This window comes from Carassius auratus, unplaced genomic scaffold (assembly GCF_003368295.1).
Source record: "Carassius auratus strain Wakin unplaced genomic scaffold, ASM336829v1 scaf_tig00015453, whole genome shotgun sequence".
NCBI classification, from domain to species: Eukaryota; Metazoa; Chordata; class Actinopteri; order Cypriniformes; family Cyprinidae; genus Carassius; species Carassius auratus.
This window is the reverse complement of record NW_020524593.1, coordinates 729-17,372: the sequence shown is the minus strand read 5'-3', so window position 1 is coordinate 17,372 and position 16,644 is coordinate 729. Positions and strand designations below refer to the sequence as shown.

Here is a 16,644-nt window from a genome sequence, read left to right as displayed (position 1 = left end):
ACCACAAACCTTTGAACACTAGTGGATATTTTTGGTTTGTGGTGGTGGCAGTGCAAAGCTTCAAGGAACGTGTGTACTAACCACTGCACCCTGGATCAGCTGATATCTGGCTTGGGTTTTCTCAGAAGCTTCTCACTGTTCACTTTAGAAGTTTAGAGGACAGACTTTATTTCTGAACATACACAAGGTGAGTGTGCATGTGTGGGGAGGGAAAACGGCAGACCTTTAAAAACTCGAGCACAGACTCTCATGTGAATAAATGCTAGACATTCCCTGCACCTTCCTGCACTCCCGATCCGTGTTTGTCAGCATGTTGAGAGGTTACTACACCCTCTCTAACTCAGCACAACTGACCCCATCACGCAACACAAAATCTGCAAACTCCTGCATTTCACACACACATAAGCTACCTGTGTCCCTCTCGTCAACTATCTCTCACACACACCTTCTTGGTGCCCTTCCCTATTTACTGCTGCAAGTCATCAGGACACACTCAGCATCAGCCTACAGTCACAAGCACAGTGTGTCTTCAACTACAGATTTACACTACAACATTAACAGGTTTTATGTTTTTCAAATGCCTTTTCTATTCAATTTTATTATTTCACCCTAAAATTTAAAAAAATTACTTCTATAATTTCTAGACTATTATAAAAACTATCAATCTAAAAAATAAAAAAAAGAGTGAAAAAATTTACCTTTTCAATATCTGTAACTTTTTCACAAATTATGACTATCCTTATTTGTGGTGTTATTTCAAAATTAACTAAAGTTCGAGATCTGATTTGAATTTCTTATTCATTTAATCATTTTTTTAAATGTCCAAAAGATTAAGAAATAACTGTGTACAATCTGCACATGGCTTGCTTATCAAAAATGATGTGCTGATTCTCAGTACTCTTCACAACACATTCTTTCATTGTGTGAGCCATCCCATGCAAAATGATCATTCAGTTACTTGCAGTAAATTTATCAAGACATACATGTATATCCCATAAACATTTATGACAGAATTTTTCTGTTTACACATAATACAACAATGTACTAAATAAACATAAATGTACATATTACAATTGACTTTTCCCAGTAACCACTACCTGCTATTGAAATCGAAGAAGCTCAGTGTGATGCACAATAACATTTATCTGAGTGTCATCTCCGAAGGTTGACTGCCATGATGAAAGACATCTACAGTTTTTTAAACAGTACGGATCACATAATGAAATAAAAACTTGAATTTGGTGGCATTGGCCAATTTACTGATACAATAAATGAAGAATTACTGAAATGTTTTAGCGTAGTAACTACATTTTGCATATAAAGTATGAAGTATAAAACAACTGACGGTTTGGAGAATGTTAAGACTGTTTCAAAACTTGAGCGACTGGGAAAAACTGTAAGGTTTTATTTCACTCCAAAGTCCAAAGGGCCAAAAAAAGCCCATGGCTAAAGAAACACACAAGCAACATTTCCATCTCCACTCCATCATCTGTATTTAATCACAGACTATGGTCATTTATTAGCACTAATGCCTTCGTCCTGATTTTCTGCATACAGATGTAAACTGAACTCTCAAGAAATCACCAGGGGACTGTATGCTGGACTGTCTCCAGCAGTGTGTCATCAGTGTGTAATATATTCATACACTCTGTGAGTCCCAGGTCAGCAGTCCACCATGAGTCCTCATAAGTTCTCTGCAGGTCAAGGGCGTCCTGAAGAGTCATGTGACTTCAGAGTTCAGACACACTAAAGTCATGGCCAAAAGTTTTGGCAGTGACTTAAATTTTGTGTTTAAGCTGTTGTGGCGTTCATTAACATTGTTTCCAGATTATTGTGCAGCGTGATCAGATGCATTTTAAATAATTGCTTAAAGCTTCATTTGCCAAAAAATCAAACTTTTCAAAAAAAAAAAAAAAAAATTAAACTAATTTTTATTATATATATATATACATACACAATTTCACCGTTTTTGATCCTGACACAAACGACCAGTTAACATTAATTGACTAATCACATCGGCACCACATGTGAAAGTGTAAATGAGTACTAGTCAGATGAAATCATTATCATACTACATAGACTGTAAGAGCAGACTGATTGCTATAAAAGGGAGGAAGAAGCGCTTCATTGTCTTCTTGTTAGCAATTGTTACAGCCAAAGAAACACATGCAGCCATCATTGCGTTGCATCAAAATGTCCTCACATGCAAGGAAAGTAGGGGTGGGCAATATGGAAAAATATATCATATCACGATTCACGATTTTATCACAATTCTTTGTCATGTTGGTTTTACTATTTTGCAAGTTGTCAGAGCATTACAGCCAAACCTTTTAAGATAACAAAAAAAAAAAAGAATGGCAGATAATTAGGCCAAAGAGGGTGAAGATAATAAAATCTTTTGTTCTTATTTTTTAATAACAAAGATAAAAGAAAGACAAAGATACACATTACAACTACACACGATATACAAATAAAACAAACAGTGCTTTATTTTCAGGTACAATATGTGTATTTAGAAGGAGAATTCAAGGAATTGAATGAACAAATATAAAAATAACTATATGAACTGATTCCTAAAGCACTGTATTAAATTTCTTCAGTCAAGAGCAGTGAGTGATTTTTCTTTGTGTTAAGGGAATAGTTTACCCAAAAATAAAAATTCTGTCAGCTGTCTGTTAATTCTGTCATAGTGTTTTATTTTTATACCACCATTTACTCACTCAAAAGTGGTTTTAAACCTGAATGAGTTTCTTTCTTCTTCTGAACATAAATGCTATTTTGAGGAAACTGTTTGGTTACCCACATTCTTCAAAATATATTCAGCACAAGAAAGAAATTAATAAAGGTTTGGGACAACGTGACATAGTAAATAATGACAGAAATGTAATTTTAGGGTAATCTATCCCTTGAGAGTAATGACAGTTGACTGGATGTTTAAAAGGCATACTTTTCCTTTAAGACCTGCAAGCATCTAATAAACATGCACTTATAACTTTTCTTAACTGTACTATCATTTTAGACATAACCAACTTGAGTCTTCATGTAAACTTTGTGTGTTTTGACAAAGTTAGTGCAAAAGTTCAATAATCAGGCACTGTTTGACAGGCTTTAGCGTTTTGGGTGTCATATCGCACACACCTACTACAAAGAATATTGGACCTGAAAGAACCATGGGCAGCAAAGAAGCCACTTCTCTCCAAGAGAAAAGTCATGGACAGACTGAAATTCTGCAGGAAGTAAAAGGATTGGACAGCAGAGGACTGGTGCAAAGTTATTTTTTTCTGATGAAGCTCCCTTCCGACTTTTTTGGGACATCTGAAAAAATCGATTGTTCAGAGAAAAGAAGAAAAGGTGAACGCTACTATGTGTGCTGTGTTGTGCCAACAGTGAAGCATCCTGAAACCATCCATGTGTGGGGTTGCTTTTCAACCGAAGGAGTGGACACTCGTAATTCTGTCCAAAAACACTGCCATGAACAAAGGATGATATTAAAATGTCCTGCAAAGAGCGACGACTTCCAAAGATCCATGAGCAATTCGGTGATCCGTGCATTTTTCAGCATGATGGAGCACCATGTCACAAAGCAAAAGTGCTAAAGATGTTACTCGAAGATCATTACATTGAGATTTGGGATCAGTGGCCATGCAATTCCCCGGATCTTAACCTCAAAGATAATTAACCTGAAAGAACCTGTGATATGCTTATCATTGTTTTTTAAGCATACCATAGAAGCATGTGGAAAAATTATCTACAAATACTGAAGAAGCAAACTTTGCAAAACACAAAATTTGTCACTGCCAATACTTTTGGCCATGACTGTAGATTACATACTACACCCTATCTGTGGCTAAATGTCTACTCTCATGCACCAAATGAACAGCTAATTTGAAGACATGTATTCATCCCTAACACATTGATCATTGTAATAGTTTCCACCAAAATACCACTGTTACAAATTTTTGTTATTACTACAATAAGACTACCAAAATAAGGTCAGCACACATGAAAAAGTACTATAGTCATTTATAGTGAATACTACAGTGTTTTGAACCATATTACAATTATAGTAAATTACTTGTAGTTGCTGTGGTAATATAACAACTATAGTATTGAAAAATTACTTTAACCAATACTGTACTAAGTTTTCTACAACTATATGGTACGTTTTACTACACTACACTACTGAAGTAAAACTAAAGTATACTACAGTATTTATTACAGTTTATCAGTTCACTATAGTTGATACTACAGTTTGCTGTAGCATTTATTAACCAGTGTTGTAAATACTATAATATATAGTATAATACACTTTAATATAGTATGGTTCAAAAACACTATAGTATATACTATAAATTACTATAATATTTTTTTTCACGTAGCTGACAGAACTGTCTCTACATCTTAAGCTTATTGGTCATGTATGTATCAAAATATAACTTTGAAGTGTAAATGATTATAAAAGCTCTATAATGTTTGTAAATCACATGCCAATTTATTATGATTTCATAATAATGGCTAAAAGTACTTTTTGTAAGTAGAATTTCAAAACAGAAGTTAGATATCATAAAAATATCAGTTTACTGCACTCACAGGTTGAAACACTCGCCTTATTACAGCAAATATACAATATAATAAAACACACAAAAACTTTTAGTCTCGGTCATCACGAATAAAGCCCCAACTCCGGAGGTTTAGGGTCTGCACAGGTTTGAGTAAGAGCTCTGACAGCAGATACTCACAGCGTGTGTCCGCACACATTCACCATCAGCTTCAGAGATGGATTTCTGTATTTGGTCGTCTTGCACCTCGGGCATCCCTGATCATCCATTATTAGTGTTAATGTCTGTTTTAGTCCGCCTGCAAAAGAATAAACAGCAGTCAACACACCCCAGAGCGCATAGGAGTGTTACATTCAAAACCGCCGGGTGGAAACAAATGTCTATTACAAACGGTGCCTGTTCCTATTCAAACACTGCTCGAGTTTGTGAGCTCTGTCCAGCGCTGAGTTTCAGTGATTAGATAGATAGATAGATAGATAGATAGATAGATAGATAGATAGATAGATAGATAGATAGATAGATAGATAGATAGATAGATAGATAGATAGATAGATAGATAGATAGATAGATAGATAGATAGATAGATAGATAGATAGATAGATAGATAGATAGATACTTTACTTTTGCCATTTGTCGGTCATTAATATATACATTGTATATATATATATATATATATATATATATGTGTGTGTGTGTGTGTGTGTGTGTGTGTGTGTGTATGTATTCAGCCAGAATAAACATATAAATATATATAGACACTCACAAACATACATGTGGTTGTATTATATAGGCTACCCTAACAATATTTTTTTTAACTAAGTTTTTATAAAGTTAGACCAAGAACCTTTCAAACCAAGATTAACGAAGAAACGAAGGCTTGTCGTTTTGTAAATGTCCGTGTCGTTTGAAGTGTTTGTTGTATGAACAGTCTGAGTCTGTTAAGCTCAAAGTAAACACAGCAGCACACAAAAGCCTCGAATGAGATCTCGCGCAGGTGAGCTGCTGGAGCGCGTCACAGATGAGTGACAGCTTCATTTCAGTGTGTTCGCCTCGAAGCTGCGTTCGCCCCGCCCCTTTCGAAATTTCGTGTATCCAATCATGCGTGTCCCCCTCAAGCTATCGGGCTGAGAAGTCACGCTGCTGGAGCGAAAGGGGAAAGATATCCACTTACAAAGACACCCGATATCACTCGCATGGCGCACGGGTAACCTGATCGGCTTTGGGCAGAAACGAGGCGGGGTGACGGACTAAAGGAATCTATAGGTGAAGAATATAAACAATGTCTGTTTCCTCCAGTGAAGTGACAGTGACCGGCGAGATCAAAGAGGAAAATGTGAAGTACACGGAGCCTCTCGAGAGCTCCACAGATAGTCGGGGGCACGTCAAACTCCTGACTCTGGACACTCCGGTGGCCACCGGGATGCTCGTCGGGCAGACCTCTCCACCGGAGCGCAAGATGCCCACTATGGACTCTTTGTCTGCGCACACTTCACCCGCGGAAGCTGCGACCTCTTTGGCTTTTTCACCAGAACAGGTTGCGTGTGTTTGCGAGGCTCTTCAGCAGGGGGGCAACGTGGATCGACTCGCCCGGTTTCTGTGGTCTCTACCGCAGAGCGACTTACTGCGCGGTAACGAGAGTATCCTCCGCGCTCAGGCGCTGGTGGCCTTCCATCAGGCGCGCTACCAGGAGCTTTACAGCATCTTGGAGAGCCACAGCTTCAGCCCTTCGTGCCACTCTGCCCTCCAGGACTTATGGTACAAAGCTCGGTACACGGAGGCGGAGAAGGCCCGCGGTAGACCGCTGGGCGCAGTGGATAAATATCGCCTGCGACGGAAGTTTCCCCTGCCCCGGACCATCTGGGATGGAGAGGAGACGGTGTACTGCTTCAAAGAGCGCTCCAGGAATGCTCTAAAGGAACTCTATAAGCAGAACCGGTACCCGTCCCCAGCCGAGAAAAGGAATCTGGCCAGGATCACAGGACTGTCCCTCACACAGGTCAGCAACTGGTTCAAAAACAGAAGGCAGAGAGACAGAAACCCGTCAGAGGCGCAGTCCAAAAGGTGAGCAAAACTAGAACGCCACAAACACAAAATTTTTCCAATGAATGAATGAACTTAAGACCTTTGTCAGGACATTTAATTTGTTTATTGACAAGACTGAGATACAGTAGTTCAGGAAAAGTTTTCTGAGTGATCTTAGCATTTTATTATTGCTTAAAAAAAGGTTTCTTCTTGTGGATTGTCACTGCGTGTGAGCTGTTACCATTATTTTTACAATTAGACACATCTTTCCTTTATTCTTAATTATCTTAAATTATAGAAAAAAAACATGCTTTGATCGAAAATTTAAAAGACAGCTTCTAAAGGGCATTCAAACGTGTGCGTAAAATGTATCGCGTGAGTCACCACCTCGTGTATGTGTGTGTTTATTTTTGAGTGAGTATAGCTACTCAGGATCCATTGACCGCGTAAGGTTCGCCCCACCACATAAATCACTCCGAACTATTTACTTTTCTTTTTAGCCAGAGGGGATAAGAAAACCTCCTCTTCAGCACTCTATTTAACACACACAAACACACATGCACTGGTAAACAGGATTCACTTTAATGTTTTTTCTCTTTGTGAACAAAGCTCCAGCGCACCTGGTGGAAGTGACCTTCCTCCAACACATGCATTTTTTTTTTCCATTCACAGAAATCCGATGTCGCACGATGCTTGACGTATCTTGATCAGGAATGTCTTTGTCATCCATCAAATATTTTATTACATATTTTATATGTGAATGAGGCAATTTTAAATATAGGCTACAGCTGTGCCTGCACTCCATAACATTCCCCAAAAAGTTTCAATTCTTATCCTAACAACTAATCTTTGACAATGTGTTTTTGCTAATATTGCTCAGAACATGCATGCATTTGTTTTTATAGAGGACATCATGTGGTTTTCTGTAATGCCAAATGTGGAGGTGTGGCAAATATGATGATATTAATAGGCCATGTCAGGCGTTTTGAACTTTTAGACTCAGGACCCCCATTCAGAGTTTCAGCCAGGAACCCCTCTAACAAAGATTAAATCAGTAGCATTTTATTATTAATATAATTAACATACATTATTACCTTTCATAATGTTCAATAGATTATCCGTGTTTAATAAATAAATAAATTACTTTTATTTAAATCCCAGAACTATATCATAGTAATAATTATGGGACAATAATTTAACAACACTGAATTTTTTTTAAATTTAAAACAATGTAACAGAACTAAACGCAGTGGTCTCGAGGCGCGTTTAAATAAGCGACCCAACTGCCAAAACTCATGTCGGCTACAGACAGACAGTTTAATCTCCCGTAACGTAATGACGTTATCGCAAAAAAAAAAAAAAAAAAAAAAAAAATGAAATGCCGAAATATTTTGGCTGGCTGTGGAAACTAACATACGACAGTTGTGGAAGTCCTGTCGGAGACACACAGCTGCTGCAGTCATTCACTAAAAGCGCCCTTCTCTCTCTTCTAAACGAAGTTATGTTTGAACAGCTGAAGGCACTGTGGAATATTGTCAGTGGATGAATCGCGCTGTATTGTACTTTAAAATATCAGCTAAATTTACCCTTTCGTCAATGGCGGCCCGTCCCGTTTGGCGAGGGGCACTTGTGGAAATAAAGCTGACCATTTGTGAAGTCATGCTGTGTTCGCGGGGTTGTGTCGCAATAGGACTCATTGCGCCAAATGGTGTGCGTACGTGCGTAAAAACAGTCTATGCAATATAGACAGGATTACTGCTGACACGTGAAAGCTGTAATCTAGGGGGTCCCGCAGCGTGAAGTGGATACTCACCTCTCCATTTGTCTGTGCGCGCTCCCGTCTACATCTTCCTGCAGCGGCGTCAGTCCGCGCTCATGTACAGTTATGCAGAGGAGTGAAAAGTAATAATTCAATATTCTACCTCTTTCTTCCAGAGTACTTCATTGGCAAGAGTGTTCAGCATATAGTATTCCTAAAACCATCAACATCAGTGTCAAAAAAATTCTAATTCCATTATGCAATAAAAATAAAAATATTCTTTTGGCAAGTTATTTTAAAAGACATTTAGACTGTTCTGTTTAAAAGAATGGATAGAAGTGTATATGGACACCTTGATCTTTTTCATACAGTTTAGAAATACTAAATGAATTTGATCAATTGTCCAAGTATCTCTATTTTGTATTTTCATAGTGACCACAGATAAACATATTGCTTTCATTTATATTTTCATTTTCCAGTGGTGCAAATACAGTAGGCCTATATTTTTTTTGTTGTTGTTGTTGTTGTTGTTGTTGTTCTTATTGTTGTTTTTTTACTCAGGCATTTATGATTTGGTGTACTCTCTCAGCATGTTTTATTGTTCAATTCACATTTATGCATTTAACAGTTGATTTTCTTCTAAGAGACTTTTATTGCTTTCAAGGTGCACATTCACATTTCTTGCTTTCCCTGAATCGAACCCATGACCTTGCCGTTGTTAGCGCCAATTTAGCATTACCAAAACATTTTCGATTTGTCATATCTTATTATTTCAGTTGTGTCACGTGTATTATGAAATTGTACAATGTAATATTAACAAGTGTTAAAATATAAAATAAAATAGAAATCTAAGATTTTAACAATATTTACTAAATTACTGAAGTAGCTAAGAAGATTAAATAACTATATAGAACATAAAGCTGTTATAATGAGCAAAAATGTATGATGGAGACAAAAAGGAAGACACTCAGTGTTTCTGATCTCTCTTTCACGTTCTCTCAGTGAGTCAGATGGAAATCACAGTACGGAGGATGAGAGCAGTAAAGGTCAGGAGTCTCTGTCCCCGTGTCCGATGTCAACCTGCAGTGATGGGACCGTGCGTAATGCAGTTGTGTCTCTCTGCTCTGGAGCTCTGGAGGCCGGGGTCATCGTCCAGCAGGGTGCAGACAGCAGGAACTCTGTCTCGCCAGCATCTGTCATCTTTAACGGAGTCTCAGTCAACACTCCCACCTCTGTTTTCCACAACGGCACCCCTTCATTTCTCTCCACCACAGGACACGTCCTCTTTAGTGGCATGAACTTGGGACTCCAGTCCCTGGCTTGCAGATCAGCAGCAGATCTGGAGATGGATGGTGCAGGAGAGGATAAACCAGTAACGGCAGACCCTGCACTTGCGTACACCTCGTTTCACTGCACTGTGAATGGGACAGACATAGAGGTGAAAGCAGAGAATGTGAGGCAGGATGTGTCAGTCCAGGACCAGACCACATCTATTAGCTCGGCATTCAACGTGACTCCATCTGACGGCTTGCAGCTTGTAGGTTACAACTTGGTTTCTGAAGGCAATGGGACCTCGCTGCTCAGCAACAAGGTGGTACTTCCTTCCTTGCAACTCTCATCCTCTTCTTCACCCTCATCAGGTGAGTGAGTGTCATCAAACATCACTCACAAGATTACATCAATCCTTTGAGCAAGATGAGAAAACCACATGTTGTGTTTGTTATGAGTGTCAAAGAAACTATTTATTTTTTATTTTTTTGAAAAAAGTATTTTATGCTTACCAAGGCTGCATTTATTTGATCAAAAATACAGCAAAACTTTAATATTGTGGAATCATATTATAAAATAACTCTTTATATATAAAAAAATATATATAAACATTTGAAAATGTGATTCATTAATGTAATGGCAAAGCTGGATTTTCAGCATCATTACTCGTCTTCAGTGTCACATGATCCTTCAGATATCATTCTAATATGATGATTTGCTGCTCAAGAAACATTTCTTATTATTATCACAGTTGAAATCAGCTGTTCAGGAAATCATTTTTTTAGGATTCTTTGATTAACATAGATGTGTTATTTGAAATATAAATCATTTGTAACATTATAAAAGCCTTTACTGTCACTTTTGATTAATTTAATCCATCCTTGCATCGTCAGTCACAATTTTTTTTAATTCCCCCCCTTTTTTTGAAAATCGTAAACCAAATAGTAATTTAATATAAACTGTATATCCTTATAATATCTGTATACCACCAAAAAGTTTGAAAGCTTTGTCCTCTCTCTCATATTCTGTCATTTCTCATTCCTCTTTCTGTCATATGTTAGGCATTGTTGATGGCAGTTCTCCTGCTCCCGCCTCTCTGTGCCACAACCAGGTGGAGGAGCAGGACAGGCTGCAGCTGACCTCTCTTGAGCCCAGCACAGCACTCTACAGCCTGGTTCGTGTACACACACAGTCTGCTGTGAAGAAAGAACCTATGGAGAATCATGGTGGATACCTTTACCACCTGGGTTACAGTCCTGACCCCACCCACAGCTCCCCCACCTCACTTAACACAACCATGGCAACCACCCAACAAGACTACACTACTCTCACAGTGAGCGCACCCTTACTCGCCCAAACGGACCTTACCGGTGAGTTCAGAGGTCATGATGCCCAGATGACCTCAAACCTAAATGGAAACTTCCTATGTGCGGTTTCAGAGGGGGCGAAGGGTGAGATGAGAGAAATGGAGGAAGAAGGGGAAAAACACCTGACAAAACTAAAAACTGTGCATATAGAAGAGATGACTGACCTTTGAATTTAAGTGGAGAAAGAGGTAAAATACTTCTTACCAAAAATCACAGCATTATTTTGAAATATTGATTGAGGGTTTTTTGTTTTGTTTTCAGCCTTTGAAAGTTTTGATGTTATGTTTTTTTAAGTGTTAAATTATTTTGGTGAATCTGTCACTTGGTTTCACTCCAGTTTGGTTTGGAGAATCTATGCAAAGTCATATTTGGAGGACACAGCTTTTGAAAGTGCCCCCCCCCCCACACACACACACCTTCTTTCTATTTCCACACACAGGTTTCTTTTCAACTATACTCCATAAGTATGAAGAAACAGGAAACAGAGTATCATAATAAAATCTTTTTCCAGATAATATTTGAAACACATTTAAATATATTTTTATTTTCCCAGTAGAATGAAGCTGCCTTTATATTTAAGGAATGGTCTCCTTTGCTATGGGAATAATTATTTGGAAGTCAAAAAGTTTGAAAACCCCTGGTATATAAGAAGAATATTTTTTCCATATTTCCTCTAATCCCTTCCATCAATCATTTCATATTTATTTAAGTGTTTACATGCATTTTTGAACTACAAATACCAGACGGCTCTCATTTTCTCACAGTCGCTCCCTCTATCTCTCTTCCTCTCACAGTGGGAAGTGTGGACATGTGTGTGTTTTATGAGAGTCACCTGCTAGTTTCTGCCAAGAAGAGTTGAGTTTATCAGACAGGTGGACGTCTGGTCATGTGTCATCTGGGTCAGACCTTAAAGGTCACCTCCCCATGGAAACACACATGCACAGACACACTTTATTCACATGCAGATTAAAAATACAAAATCTGTGACAATCTTGGTGGCATTGTCATGGTCATATCATCGCCTTCCAATCACATTACTAATAGGCAAATAATTAGTATTGTAGACAATTCAAATATAAATACAAATACACAATGTTTGCTTATACAAATTAAGGGATGAGTCAGAATGGTGGATGGTAATCAAATGCTTGTCACAGATGCTGTAACAGATGTTGTATGACTGTTAAAGTTTAGGGTATTATCTGTGCATAAAAATAATGCTAAGAACTACTTGTTTCATTTGACATGCAAACTGTTTTCAGAAGGAAATTAGGGTAACTTAATCCTTCAGATCATTCAAAATAGTGAAAGCAATTGTTTTCCTAAAGGATTTGATTCAGTTTACCATCTGGGTTTTACAATGATCCATCCCTGCAAGCACACAATGAGAATTTGCTGTCAGAACTAATATTACCTAAAAAGCAATAACAAGCAATAAGAAAAATAACTTTGTTTGATGTGAATATGATTGTGTATGTGAGTGATTTGTATGTGTGTGTATATGGAAGAGTGTGTGTTTTTGGTTCCAGTAGTTTTTGGTTTTGAGTTTGTTTTTTGTGCCTCCTTGCAACGTGCGGTTGTTCTTCAGGTTGCCTGGAATTTCTTTAATGGTGTTTGGTGCTGGTTTGACATCTGCAGTATTTAACTCTATGACAAAAGCTATGCAACCATTCTGGGAATGAGAAATGACTTTTAGAAATGAATGAAAAGTCTCCTACAGGATTATCAGACATTAAAGGGATATAGGTTTGAAATGAGCTAACGTATGGCTATAAATATATGAGCAAAAAGCAAAACAGCCTTGTGAATAATATTTTAGCATGAACAAAAATGTTTAAAGTTGTGTATTTTTCTACAAAAAAATAAATAAATAAGAAGCACAAAAAGTGATTCATTAAATATTTATACTGGAAAGCCAGCCTCATTCGAGTGATTTCATTCATGACTGAGAGATCTTGTAAACTTTTGACGTAGATTTGTTTGCGTTTTCATGTTATGTCTGCAGTGGATGTTAAATATTCAGACGGACAGGAAACATGCAAATAAAAAGATTTAAGTAGCCAGGGAGGGGAGGGAAGCAGAGACCTGATACAGAAAGGCCAAGCCGGGTGCTGGAAAATCAGCGGTGATCGTTTGCACATGCCTGGTGGTCTGGAGCTTGTTAGCAAGCTGTTCTTGTCTCAGACTCTAAATTCAAATAAACAGGAGGGCGATTTCTGGAGGCCCTGCCGTCTCCTGTTAGGGGGGGTCCAGAAGGAGGTAGAGAAACAGACAGAGAAATTCTCTCTGATTTGTAAATGACTGTTACAGATGCCACTGACAGGCATTGTGTGAATCTCAAATGCTACAGGGTTAAAAAATATATATATGTTTCCTGAAAATGTACTTTTACTTCAGCCCATTCAAAATGTAGACAAGTTTATTTCTTCATCAGAACAGATTTGGAGAAATTTAGCATTACATTAACAATAGATTCTATGGGTGCCACAGAATGCAAGTCCAGAGTGCAAGTTGATAAAAACATCACAATATTCCAGAAATTATACATTAAGCATTTTAACTTTAAATCGTTTATGGTGAAAATCCCAGACCATTATCCACAATAACACTTCTTCCAGTGGAAAAACTCAAACTCCTGTTGTCCTCTCACATCAAAATCCACTGACATTTGTTTAGAACTGTTTGCACAGATTTCTCTCCTAATTCAGACAATATGGCTTTTTCTCTATAAATAGAGGATTCGTTTTAGTTGAAAGCAACGGTTTGAAGTTAAAAATGTTTTAATGATGGATTTATTACAAACTAACAACTTTTCATGTCACAGAAGTGAAATAATCGATTACTTGTGGATTATCATGATGTTTTATTCACTGTTTGACTCTCATTCTGACGGCACTCATTCACTTCGGAGGATCGATTTGTGAACAAGTGATGAAGTGCTACATTTCTCCAAAATCTGTTTCTGTTCTCGCTGACATCTTGGATGGCCTGAGGGTGAGTACATTTTCAGCAAATTTTCAATTCTTGGTGAACTATTTCTTAAGACCACAAAAAACTCAAGCTAACCAACCAAGCAATTTCAGATCCCAAAGCTTTTCTCTTTAGCTGAGAGAAACTAGTTTGGATGCCAAACGAATCTGAATATACCATCATCTCAGCACTATTGCTGGGAGTCTTTCAGCATTGTCGTTCATGACTCCTTTCACCAAATAGAGAAAAACAGGACAGGACAATAGAACAAGAGAGAGAAAAGGAAAGAAGAGCATTGTCACCTTTTCCCCGAACAGCCTAGGTGACCCGGTTGCCAGGTATCAGATAACACCAACTTGAAAAAAGAACACTTTGAGAGAGAAGAGTGTCGATAAGAATTTATATTATGTGCTGATTTCGATTCCAAGCAATGGCTTTATGTCACATTTTTCATTAACAATGTGCAATAAAAATGTGATGGTGATCGAAACCACTCAAACATACCTCACAGCTGAGCAACAATAAGAAGCTGTAATAAAAATATGAACCTCTCAAACGGAGCCTTATTAAAAACTATGACCTCTCACCTTTTGGGGGTTTGGAAACCCTGAATAGCAAACAGAGCTGAATTTGTACCTGAACCTTCCCCACGCCCCCACTAATGAGAGGTCAAAGGGCACACGCTGGCTCCTCAGCTGTGTTTCATACCTGCATGTGTGTGTGTGTGTGTGTGTTTCATTTACTGGTAAGGTCTGATGATGTATATGAACCAGACCTACTGTGTGAGATTTGTAAGTGGGAATGTCAAATGTAAACGGAGAGGTGTCAGAAATACTTGCTGACAAATGTGAATACTTATGTTTATTTAAAGCATTTTTCCTCAGTTTGAAGTCTAAAGTTTGCCACTGAACAGATCAGTTCCAGGAGAAAAAGCATTAAACTACATAAGAAGTTGAAACTTGAATTCTGACTTACCATAAACATAAATAATAGCAAACATTTCATCAAACTTTCATTCTCTGCCTTCGTGGGCATATGAAGCTGTCATTCAATTCTTACTGACCTTTGACCTCAGCAGTCTTACACAATTTCTTTGGTATGCCTGCTTAGAGAGAGAGAGGAGACGGTACAGAGTGATTTCTATATGCATAAGCACAGGTTTTGTGCGGTTACAGGCCAGTAGAACTTTTCAGATATTGATAAACACGTGTTTCTGCAAACAGATACAGATTCATTTGGGGAAAAATTCAACAAGGATGGAAAGCATTTATTTTAGGGGTAAGCGGTAGATCTGGAGTAACTTTTATTTGAATAAAACAGTGAAAGTGTAAAGTATAGTTATCAGCTAACATGTGTTTTGTGTAATTAAAAATTGGCCACAAGGGTTAAAATTAAGAGAATATGCAAGGATTTTAGTGAAACACACACACATACATGGGGTTAATCTATGCCCCCTGGTGAAATTGGACCACAGAGGGAGAGAGCTCAACTGGTGTTTTTCTTTTTCTTTTTTCATTATTTCTTACAGGCCACACACTACTTTGTAAGACTGCAGGACAGACACTCTTTAATTAATTTGGTGGCATTTTATCTTTTGCCAGATTCTGAGCTGAAACAACATATGCACTGCATAGAAGAACATAAGAACAAGACAGAATTACGGAACTTTAACCGAACAAAGAGTATGAAACAGATTATTACATATATGTCACTGTCTGACTGGCGCCCTCTTCCTGTAGTACAAAAATATGACACTTTGAGTCTGCAGATTGCCAAACTACCAGGCTTGTTTTTGATTTTTTTTGCAAGTAATTTATAAGCTAGAGAGAGAGAGAGAGAGAGAGAAAATTATTGTTATTGTTCCTTTTAAATAACATGAAAATTTGCTGAATATTAATTATCATTATTATTATTAATGTTATTGATACTTATGATATAAATATATTAATACTATATTATTAATACGTATAATTATTTTCTTTCTTTTCTAATTATAATCTTACAATAGTAGGATGTGTAAATCGATAATTATAAATATCTCGTATTTAGTTTCAAATATCTCTTATCGATTGTTTTTTTTTTTTTTTTTTAATCCTTTAATGACTCAAGCCTGTTTTAAGACAGAATTATTTTAAGACAACGGAAGACTGACTGTGAAATGTCATCATCGCTACAACAACAATTTTGGTTTCCATCCTTATTTTCTATTACTAATACCATTCTATTCTCATCCGTAATTAAATTCAAAGTGCATAAAATCTGTGCACCTGAAATTATCATTGCAGGTTGCCTGTACAGATTTCTCCTGGTAAAACTTTAAAATCAACAGCTAAATGTTAAAGTTTTCCATTTTAGTGTAACAATCTCTGTTAGGCAAGGCTGTATTGTTATTTTCCGTTCTATTTTGCAAACATACCAATCTCATCTCAGTTTATGTGAAATAATAATAAAGAATAAACTACAATCTGTTTTTAACGTTTCGACGTTAATTCAAGGCCTATAGAAAGTATGACTTTTTACATCTAATTAGGAGCCCCAGTCGGTCAAACTGTTGCTACGCCCCAGCATCTAAATACAGGCCTAAAACCAAAACAAATGCAGCCAAATCATGTTTAAAATGCATTAAAAAATCCAATGCTAACTGGAAAAAAATATGTATGTTGCTGAAATGAAAAATAAATAAAAGCTCCATTATAGT

General features: G+C 37.3%; 1 protein-coding gene across 1 annotated transcript; it reads left to right on the top strand.

Moving 5' to 3' along the window:
* The first annotated feature begins 5,307 nt into the window (after positions 1-5,307).
* LOC113074850 (homeobox protein SIX4-like) lies at positions 5,308-12,802 on the top strand. The gene is made up of 3 exons (XM_026247583.1): positions 5,308-6,620; positions 9,343-9,980; positions 10,671-12,802. The coding sequence occupies exons 1-3, from the start codon at positions 5,839-5,841 to the stop codon at positions 11,144-11,146; spliced, it is 1,896 nt and encodes a 631-aa protein (XP_026103368.1). The 5' UTR covers positions 5,308-5,838; the 3' UTR covers positions 11,147-12,802.
* Positions 12,803-16,644: the final 3,842 nt, after the last annotated feature.

Bases quoted from the DNA above. Each gene is read 5' to 3' on its own strand.
- LOC113074850 (XM_026247583.1), top strand. From the start codon at position 5,839: ATGTCTGTTTCCTCCAGTGAAGTGACAGTGACCGGCGAGATCAAAGAG. The intron at 6,621-9,342 runs GTGAGCAAAACT...ACGTTCTCTCAG, and splicing joins TCAGAGGCGCAGTCCAAAAG to TGAGTCAGATGGAAATCACA. The intron at 9,981-10,670 runs GTGAGTGAGTGT...GTCATATGTTAG, and splicing joins CTCTTCTTCACCCTCATCAG to GCATTGTTGATGGCAGTTCT.